This window comes from Stegostoma tigrinum, chromosome 30 (assembly GCF_030684315.1).
Source record: "Stegostoma tigrinum isolate sSteTig4 chromosome 30, sSteTig4.hap1, whole genome shotgun sequence".
Taxonomy (NCBI): Eukaryota; Metazoa; Chordata; class Chondrichthyes; order Orectolobiformes; family Stegostomatidae; genus Stegostoma; species Stegostoma tigrinum.
In genome coordinates this window covers 28,665,191-28,676,271 of record NC_081383.1, presented here as the reverse complement: position 1 = coordinate 28,676,271, position 11,081 = coordinate 28,665,191, and the positions used below count along the sequence as shown (strand labels likewise).

General features: G+C 39.0%; 1 protein-coding gene across 1 annotated transcript in view; it reads right to left on the bottom strand.

The window, feature by feature from the left end:
• Positions 1-3,087: 3,087 nt before the first annotated feature.
• Positions 3,088-11,081, bottom strand: part of grin3bb (glutamate receptor, ionotropic, N-methyl-D-aspartate 3Bb) — a 73,790-nt gene continuing 65,796 nt past the window's right edge. The window contains exons 5-9 of the mRNA XM_048559387.2: positions 7,814-7,929; positions 6,613-6,764; positions 5,802-5,966; positions 4,954-5,021; positions 3,088-3,812 (exon numbers count right to left, since the gene is read on the bottom strand). Coding sequence (XP_048415344.1) covers positions 3,416-3,812; positions 4,954-5,021; positions 5,802-5,966; positions 6,613-6,764; positions 7,814-7,929 — 898 coding nt within the window. The 3' untranslated portion in view covers positions 3,088-3,415. The remainder of the gene's footprint in view (positions 3,813-4,953; positions 5,022-5,801; positions 5,967-6,612; positions 6,765-7,813; positions 7,930-11,081) is intronic.

Sequence of the window (11,081 nt, the reverse complement as noted above, 5' to 3'; positions counted from 1 at the left end):
TAAACACTTTCTTCACCACCCTGTCTACTTGCAACTCTGCCTTGTTCAGCAACACTCCCCTGTGCAATGTAGTACCTCACATTTATTTAAATTTAACTCCATCTGCCACTCCTCGGCCCATTGGCCCATCTGGTCAATGTCCCATTGTACTCTGAGATAATCATTTTTACTGTCTACTTTACCAATTATTTTGGTGTCACCTGCAAACTTACAAATCATTCCTCCTATATTCACATCCAAACTGTTTATATATATGAAAGAAAGCAGCTGACCCAGCACTGATCATAGTGGTACCACTGGTAAAAGGACTCCAGTCCAAAAAAATCCCTCCACTACCACCCTCTGTCTCCTACCTTCAAGCCAATTTTGTATCCAATTGGTTGACTGCCCAAGATCTGTCTACCATGCAGAACCTTGCCAAATCCTCTCCAAAACTTACCCCCTACTGATGTAAGACTCACCAGTCTATAGTTCCCTGGCTTTTCCTACAGCCTTTCTTAAATAATTATGTCACATTAGCCAACCTCCAGTCGTATGGCATCTTATCTATGGCTGTCAATGATACAAATATCTCAGCAAGGGGCCCAGCAATCTCTTCCCTAGCTTCCCACAGAGTAATGGGAAACACCTGATCAGATCCCAGGGATTTATCTACCTTTATGCATCTTAAGACCTCCAGCACATCCTCTTCTGTAATATGAACTCTTTTGAAACCGTCACTACTTATTTCCCCAACTTCCATGTCCTTCTCCACAGTAAATACTGACATAAAATATTCGTTTAGTATCTCACCCATCTCCACATGTAGATGGCCATGTTGGTCTTTAAGGGGCTCTATTCTCTCCCTAGTCACTCTTTTGCTCTTAATGTATTTATAGAATCTCTCTGGATCCTCCTTAATTATATCTGCCAAAGCTACTGTATGTCCCTTTTTTGCTCTTCTGGTTTCCATCTTAAGTAAGCTCCTACTGCCCTTATACTCTTCTAGGGATTAACTTGATCCCCGCTATCTATACCTGCCAAATGACTACTTCTTTTTCTTGACTAGGACCTCCATTTCTCTAGTCATCCAGCATTCCCTACACCTACCAGCCTTGCCATTCACACTAACAGGAACATACTGCCTCTGAACTCACTTCATCTCATTCTTCATGGTCTCCCACTTTCCAACTGTCTCTTAACTTGTGAATACCTCCCCAAGTCAAGTTTTGAAATTTCCAGTCTAAAAGTGTCAAAAATGGCCTTACTCCTATTTAGAACTTTTAACTTTTTCATCAGTTCTATCCTTTTCCATAACTATTTTAGAACTAATAGAATTATGATCACTTGCCCCAAAGTGCTTCCCCAATGACACTTCAGTCACATGCCCTGCCTTTTTTCCTAACAGGTCAGGTATTGCTCCTTCTCTAGTAGGTACATCCACATATTGAATATTAAAGTGTTGTTGTACGCACTTAACAAATTCCTCCCCATCCAAGCCCTTAAAACTATGACAGTCCAGGTCTATGTTTGGAAAGTTAAGATCCCTTACTATTATAACCCTCTTGTCCTACAAATATCTGAGATCTCCCTATATATTTGCTTCTAAATTTCCTGCTGACTATTGGGGGCCTATTATGCAATCCCAGCAAAATGATCGTCCCTTTCTTAATTTTAAGTTCCACCCATATAATCTCACTAGACAATCTCCCAAGAATATCCTCTGTAAGTACAGCTGTAATGTTCCCCCTAACCAAAAACGCCACTTACCCCTCCTCACTTGCCCTCTTTTCTATTCTTCCTATAGCATCTATACCCTGGAAATAAAACTGCTGGTCCATTCGAACCCTGAGCCATGTTTCTGTAATAACAATGATATCCCAGTCCTGTGTTCCCAACCATGCCCCACAGTTCAAATATGTGCTGGACAGCTGGATTAACCATGGGACATCAGGGTTACAGGCATAGTTTTGAGGGTTGGGTCTGGGTGGGATGCTCTTTGGAGGCCAAATGGCCTCCAAGTGGCCTCTTTCACACTGTGGGGATTCTATGACTCTATTCCCTGATTCAATGAACTGAGATGTCCTGGAGGGAATGGTCTCTGCAGAATGCTAACAAAGGAGGGGAGGGAATAAATGTTACTTCATTTTTTATATACTCACTTATACATTATTTTTGTTAGCTTCCCACCTTGTTCCAATCTGGATCTTTTCAAAGCCATTTTCAGTTTGTTTCTAAAATTTTCTACAAAGCTACGTTTCACAATGTTGAACTTATTTTCTTCAAATTTTGATAGTATGCTTGACTTCCTCTAGTTAGCATGGATAGCACACCCTTCTCATAGCATTTTTCTTTCTCCCTGTAATATATTAGGTTGACAGTTAAGAAATCTTTTCCTAACTATCAGTCATTGTTTCCTACTGCCTTTTAATATATTTTCCGTTCCACTTTAGGCATGTCTTTATACTTTGCATACTTGTGATTACCTTTATCTATGTTTAAGACACTAATTTCAGACCCAAATTTCCCGCCTCAATCTGGATGTGAAATTCCATTGCATAATAATCCTTTCTTATTTCATATCACCACCCAAACTGACTCTATATTTGGTTCTCTGATCATGTCTCTTCATTGTACTCACGTCATCCCTTATTAACAGAGCTACCTTCTGTTTTAGACTGCGACAGCTAGGAGACAGTCTGTTTAGGGAAATGGGAGAAAATAAAGGATATCAGCAATTAATTATTGCTCATATTAAGTTTGTGAGTGCAGTATATGTGTGTGGAAGGCAATACCAAAAAAAGAATTAGCTTGAAAAGCCTGTGATGAGAAAATGCGAGCACTCACGGTGTCTTGATTTTTAAACAATAGTCCTGCTAATGTTGCAGCACTTCAAGTCCAAAGTGATTTGTTTTTAATGTCTATTGCAACCAAGCATATCAACTTTTAACAGCAAAGAAAAACATATCAATTACCTGAAATGTTGTAGGTAGCAACAACGGTTGTCTGAGACTAGCAGCAAACCAATGCGTTTTATATATTGCAGTTTCAAAATCATCTTTCTATCCCTGCCCACCACCCCCCACCCTTTCTGTTCTGATGCTGGTGAAGTAGATTTCCTCAGATTCTGCTCCAATATTATTCAGATTTTAAATACATAGACTTAAGATCTTTATTATTAAACATCCTGGAAGTTGCTCTGTTTCAGGTTCAGTAAAAGCACCTGAATTTTCTGTAATAGTTAAAAAATAATTGCTTCAGTTAATGTCAACTTCTATTTAAATCAGCTTGCAAGTGATGCTCATGCAGCAGAAGTGCTCTGAAATGTGCTTTCATGGAATTCCAAATGGTCAGGTGAAGATCTCTGAAAGGTTGCAGCCAATGTGTCTTTTTTTTCAATCAAAAGGTCCATTTATGTGTAAACTCATGGCCACCATCACCTCTTGTCATGATTTTCTTTACTGCCAGTGTACGTAGGAGTTTGGAGACCGTCTGTAGGCAGCTCAATACAAGCAGCTAATTCATCTCTCTTGTTCATGGCAATTCGCAGCTGCTCTTTGATCACCTGTATCCTTTGCTCCAGTTCTTTTATTTCATTGTCGTGTGTGTTCCTCTCACCCTGCTGACAATGCTCGATCCCTCCGTTCTCGCAGATCACACCAGGCGATTCCATTTCTGATTTGATCATGTAACGATCCCGTGGACAAGCCTGAAACTCAGCTGGGGCCCTCCTGTTACCCTTGACCACTGCCCTCCTCACATTGTTCCACCTCGCTTGGGAAGTCACTCGTACTGTGGTAGGTGGCACCTTCTGGATCTTCTTCAAGGTGCATCTGTGAAATACAAAGCTATTACCATGCCTTCCCCATACATCTATCTAGCTTTGCTAAAAGGTAACTCATTGCTAAGCCGTTTAATTAATTATGCAGAACATCTAAGATAACTGTACATTTCTTTTTTCAGGTGTCAGTACTGTGAGCATTACTTGTTAAATCAGACACACTGCCCAATATTCTAAAGTTATCAAGAAAAACGCTATGATATATCACCTGGAATCTGCTCTCTAGCAACAACATTGCATTCGGTCCCATCTCCAATGGGATCCCAAGGAATGTTTAATCTATCCCAATACCCACCCGTTCTTCTTGGTAATCAGGTGCTAATCCAAATTCTTTTGCATGGGTGTGAACCACAGCTCAGAAAGGAAATGATGATCTTGAAAGGAGTGCAGAATAGATTTAGCAAAACGTGAACAGGATTCCCGAGTGATAAGTTATGAGGGGAGATTACATAAACTAAATTTGCATTTCATGGAATATAGAAGGCTGAAGGATAATTTGATTGAAGTTTTCGGATTTTGAAAGGAATTCACAGGGTCAATAGTGGAAAATATTTTCCATAGGCAGGTAATTAAGAACAAGGATATATAATCTTTAAAGTCAGAGTTGGATTATTTAGGAGAGAGGTTAGGAAATAGCCCCACTCCCCCAAAAAATAGCAGCAGATACCAATTCAATTAATAATTTGAAACCTAAGGCCAGCAGATTTTCAATAACCAAGATTATTAAACAATATAGAGCCAAAGCAGAGTATTGGAGGTATAATATGAATCATCATAGAAGAGTAGAACAGAGTTGAGGGGCTGAATGCCCAACTCTTGTTCCGTTAGTCCTAGTTCTGTGCTTGTGGGCAAATCAAACTGCTGCTGACTTGGAAATCATCTTCACCTCTGTAAGCTCAGCATCATATTTCCTCTTAGCCATTTCATTTAAAAATTAATTCCAATCTTCTGAGGATCCCTGCATTTACAGAATCTTGATTCTGAACCCTATGTGTGAGAAACATCAAATAATTTGTCGACTAAGGAGGTGGGGCTTGATTTCAATTTATTATCAATTTTATATTATTCTTTGACCAATGCTGCCTTTAGAGCAGTTACTTCTAACTATTTGTGTATTTGTATAAAAATCTCACCTTTTATCTGTCTTCACTTTCTGAATTTTCTGCTCTTCAAAGTTCATATTTAAAACGCGATGGATTTTCTGCAAAAAGGAATGGTGATCTGGTTATCATTTGACTCAACAGAATTTACTGCACTTGGTCATAGACAAAAGCCCAACACTCAGGTTACACAGTCAGAAAACAACCTGAAAAACATTGTGTCCTCCTCCATGTCCTTTCTGAATGTGCTGGGAAGCGGGTGAGGGACAGTGCAGTCAGGACAGCAAAGCCTGATGGTGACTCCAGTCAGTGACCTCATGTATGCATTTCCTGGTAAACAGTGATATTGGGATACCGAGAGTAACACTGTAACTCTAACTGGGATCAGGTATAGCAGCATAGGTCGCAAATTCTCCAGCACCCGGAATATTCATGGTCTGGAGACTCAGTTATACAATGAGGCATGGGTAAGTGAGCAAACTGCTCCCAAGATTCTTTTTATGTGGCCTCATTTCAGCATACATAGGACAACATAATGTAATCATTGCTCAGAGCCTTCAGGTTATAATCACAATTCAATGACACAAGAATTCACATAACGTCTGCCCCTGCATTGACTCTAAATTGTTCACTTCTTTCCTCATTTTGGACTGAATAAATTCATTTCATTTGGGTTATTTAACTGTGTTCAGGTGATGATTATTATTGGGGAATTCACCTACCTTCATATACATATGAGAATCTGAAAGGTTTAGTTTTGGATGTGCATGATATGTTTCTTTGTATTAAAAGGCTGAGAGTGAATAAAGTTCAAAGTTCAACCATTTACTATTTGATTTTCTAAGTTGTAATGAGCAAAGTGCTTGTATGAAACGTCTCACCTGGCTTGTGTGGAGCCAATACTTAAATCTTTTCCGTTTCCTAATCCTTGGGAGGACCAGCCTATAGACAACCTGTTCCCCAACAGTCGTCAGTAAAGATCCAGCAAAGCCCAGGCACAGTAAAACAAACAGCCCTGAGAAATGTTTGATGCCCATTTGTAATGTCTGCAAAAAGCATATTTCAAATTTTAGTCTCAGAAGAGAGCTAGGGAGAACTCAGCATCAGACTGTGTGTAGGAGCAGACACCAGCTTCTTGTGGTCTGAGGTGCATTGCACCAGAGCAACAAGAGGACGGTCATCGGCACATTCACAATTCTATGTTCCATGAGACATATTAGCTGCTGTCAGCTCACAGGGAATGCAAGTCTCCTGATTAGATTGCAAATCAGTAGCTGACTCATTTTATCTACATATCCACCGCAGAGGTGACTAAGAGGTTATCTTAATGAGGCATATGAGACACAAAAAGTAATGAAAAATGTAGTTCATGAACATTACTTTGAAGTAAATGGGCTTGATAGAACAGAACAACACAAAGTCACACTGTTGACAGTCAAAATGTAGGATTGATGTCAAGAAGCTGTTCCTTGCTGGAATGAATGAAACATGGAATGAACTTCAGGTCAGGTGGAGACAATGGAATCACCTGTGAAACTAGTTGGATGTTGTAATGGAGCAATAATGGCTCTGATGGCACTTACAGATGCCAAGTCCTATCCAAATGCATTGACAATAAAGTCAGAATGTGAATACTTTTGAGCCAAACGTTATTAGATAAGGCTGGGAATAAATAAACTTCAAGTTTCTCACCTCTGTCACCTCAAACGTTCGTTTTCCACATGGGACCATCTTGTACCACTTGTCATGCAGCATATCCATGAATCCATCAGATTTGTAGCGACTGATCAATTCAGAAATGTTGGAGTTTAACCCTATGTTCTGGGGCAAGCCTATTCCATATCCTAGGAAGATGAAAAGAAATCGTTTTAGTCTAGATCTTCACCAACAGCAGTGAATCCACAAGAAGTTAATAAAACAAGCAGAAGTTTCTCAGGAATCTGAACCCTGTTCCAAATTTCAAACCACCAATTTATGAAATCAGTTTCCAGCAGAGTGACAGTCATCTTGGCACAAGCTGGTAATCCCAGACATGTAGACTGCAGTGCAAAGAATCCTGATTCTGGCTAATTGTTCAAATAAAGATAGTTGATGAGACCAGAACACTGGTATCATTCACTGTGCTTTCTCAAGTAGCTCATGGGATTTCTAGCATCCACCTGAAGAGAAAAATGTGCCTTTCGTATGAGTCTCATGCTGCTCTCCTTCGGTACTACATAGAAGTGCCTATATAGGTTATGTGCTGAAATTCTGGAAAGTGGATTGAACACACAAGCATTTGATGTGGAAGAGCACATGTTAGCAATCAAGTCCAACTAACATCAGAAAAATTAAGTTATTTATTGGTTTGTGATTAATTTGATAGTTGATTGATATTTAAGATTAGGTATCACATTGTGCATTGGTAATATAAATAAAGAAGAGGAATTACTGAATTGCTGTAAAGTCAGAGACAGAATGCTTAATCAGGTGCAAAGTTAAATGTACATTTCAGGACCTAACTGAAAGCTATAGCTTTTGGAATCATAGAATCCCTACAATTTGGAATCAGGCCTTTCAGCCTATCAAGTCCACACTGACCCTCAAAAGAGCAGTCCACAGGCCTAATCCTCCTACTCTATCCCTGTATCCATGCATTTCCATTGGTTAATCCACCTAGTCTGCACATCCCTGGGCATTATGGGCAATTTAGCATGGCCCATCCACGTAACACGCACATCTTTGGACTGTGAGAGGAAACCGGAGCACCAGCTTGGAAAAAGGATGTGAATAAAGGACCGTTTGGGAAGATCCGAACACCAGACTTTAATTCTATAAGAATTCAGAATGTGACAAAATGCTGCTTTCAATGTTTCTGAGTTTTTGTCTGGCTTGTACGCAACTCAGTTCTTACCTTCAATGGCAAATGGCTTCCCTACTGTTATCAGCTTGCACTCAGCATCAATTGATACTTCATAATCCAACAGAGCCTTGTCCATGATAAATGCATCCAGTTTTGATGGATCACTCCTGAAATTCAAATTAATTGTAATTAAAAGTGAGATCTCTGCCTTTGACAATCATGACTTATACAGAACAGCAAGTTTTATCTCTACCAGGTTACTTCATCTCAGCTGTTGCAACGGTTTAAAATTCTCAGCATGGTATAGTTTGTAGCTCTCTCACCACTATATTCAAATTTAATATAGATTTGAACAGAATCTAGATTTGGATTTCAGGGCAGTACTGCATTGTTACAAGTGCATTCCTTTGGAAAAGTCATTAAACCAAGGTTCTCCTTACACATATCTCTCTACTTCAGAGCAATGCTTGATACCAACTGCAATAAAACTGTGTTTCTACAAAGAATTTTGAAAAATAATCAAACAGAAATATATAGAAGCTACAGTGAAGTCTACAGCAGATCAGTTTACTCACTGCTACTGACACATCCCAGGAAATTGGATACAGTGCATATGTTCAAAGTCCACAACCTGTATTCGGTGATCAGTGTCATAAAGAAACAAACCCGAGACTAACATTGGTGGAAAACTGAGGCCTTCAATTGTAAAGTTTAGATCAGTGGACAAACTGGATTGCTACATAAAATACCTTTCATTGTAATTTTAAAATTTTGCTTACGACTTCATTTTGGAATAGAGAAATATCAGTTATTGTGATGAAAGGGAATTACCCTAAGCACATTTTTCCAGAAAGAATTGTGTGCGATACTGGAGTGGAAATGGTACCCCATATTTTATGGTTAATGATCAAGGAACAACACTCATGGTTCATTTCAATAATAGCTGACCAAGGGTTTTGGAGATTTATTGTCATCAGGTGCTTCATCCGTCAAGGATCTATATACAGGGGCTCAGAAGGATCTCTAAAAGAGTAACCACCAGTTCATACTCTGCAAGCTCCTGTATCATTGACTCAGTAATGACAGTGTGGTGAATCCTTCTTTCCCTAAGCATTGTTTGTGCAAAAACCCCTACCTTTATCAACTGTCTGTGAAAAGCTGGAGTTGTGCCAGTGAATACATGCTGGAATGCAGTTTTCAGAGTTGAGGGGTGAAATAACTCCACAGAAGACAGTATCCCATCAGCAAGTCACCTTTTATTTACACATGAGCAGTCCTTGACTTTAGTGCTGCATCATTCAGAGTCAGATAACACAGTATATCTCACCCTTTTATGTCATGCCAGGGCTCCCTGATTGGACCAGATTAACAGCCCCAATCAGGGAACTCATATTCTATGGGGTCCAGCTGGCTAACCTGATTACAACCACTAAAGGGGATCATGGACCCAGAAAAGCATTATGATCAACCAGAACAGTCGCAGTCATTGACGCAGTCCATATGGGAGTAGCTCTTGAGAGGGGGTTTCGAGGTCAGATTAGCAAAAGTGAAGTTTAATTAGAATTGATGACTCACTGTGTCATTAATGGCTAGGGAATTCCTGAGATATCTGTGGGATTTTTCTTGATCATATTTGCTATGTGATGTGCTCTAAGGAAAGTTTCATACAGCACCAATGTTTACCATATGTTTATTCGCAGTGTTAGAAATAAGATGTACATGTACTGTAAATTATACTACTGTTCCAAATTTTACAGTAAAGTTTATCACTGTACAAAACTATGGAATCTTAAGGTGCTATGTTGTTGGTAAGTGTCCTGCAGACTTGCACACACATTCATTAAATGGGCTAATGCATTTATAGAGAAAAGATGTTATTTTAAAAACAAGCTTGAGCTGTGAAGTCAGGTGACGCTTTCTTTCCTGTCAATAAAAATGGAACGACACAAAGCATTCGAACCAGCCTTCATGTCAGGGCAGGACAATAAAATGCAAACAGGCTTTTGAGACAGAAATATAAATACAACAGATCTTTTGTGTGTGTTAGTGGTTGTCATTACCCAATAATTGAAGAAGTGGCTCACAATAGACTTACTAATTTCTTTTAGCTTCAGAATGGAATTTCAAAGAATAGATTTGGCACAAAATGTTTTCTGTTATGACGTTAAAAATGGACCCTGTTGATTGACAATGGCTGAGTCATCACACACCATTTGAGAGGACAATAAAAGACAGATACTATGGTCAAATGACAGAAATAAAGCTCCTGCTAAGATGTTTAATAAGGCACATTTTTGAAACTGCAAAAAATGAGAAAAAATTCCAGACAAGGCAAGAAACAGGCACTGACTAAGATCTAACAGCAGGCAAAGAATTCAGACTAGCTTTTACTTACCTATTTGAAAAAGCAAATAATGTTTATAATAGAAGGCTTCAAATGGATCTCGACTGAAGTGAAACAGGGAACTTTGTTCGTGTCAAACATTAAACTATTGTAAATCTGCACTCTTCAGGCCCTATTTCTTCAGCAAACCACAGGTCTGCAATGTTTCAAGACTCCATCTCAGGAGAAGCAGTTTCACAGTGATTCTCCTGATTTTTTTTTGAGATGTGAGTTGATGCAACTTCTTTTCCATTCACTGTCTGCTTGAGTATGTAACTAGATGCAGTTGAAATAGATTTTGGCTATTAAATAACGATCTTTGAAACGTACGAGAAAACCTAACATTTACCTGTTTTTGAGAGTTATAGCACTCAAAGAGATTAAAATAATTTTCTTTTAAAAGAGATAGTTGTAACTGCCAGTGCAGAATCTGAGATAACACAGCGTAGAGCTGCGTGAACACAGCAGGCCATGCAGTATCATAGGAGCAGGAAAGCTGATATTTCGGGTTGAGACCCTTCTTCAGAAAATCTTTGAAAAGACATGTCTTTGATCAGTTGAAAGCTGAATAAAAGGGGAACCTCCCATCATCTCTTCCCTGTCTGCAGAAATTGGACCATCCTTAGGGAATGTTTACAGAAGATTTCATTAGAATGCAAAAATTAACCCATGTTAGAAATTTATCCAGTAGCAACAATTAACTGAGATCATAACAACTGAGGGCACTTAGCGGGATTTTTTAATTCAATGTTAAATTTAAAATTCAAATGCTGATACTCCAACAAACAAGGAAAACAAGGAGGTGCTTAAAAGGTTAAGGTAGAATCATGTTTTATCTTCCAGCTGACAATTGAAATGACTTACAAAGGCTATTAAAGAATGGTATTAATTTTTAGAAATAGGGAGGAGTAAACTGGTTTGTTACTCATGATGTTT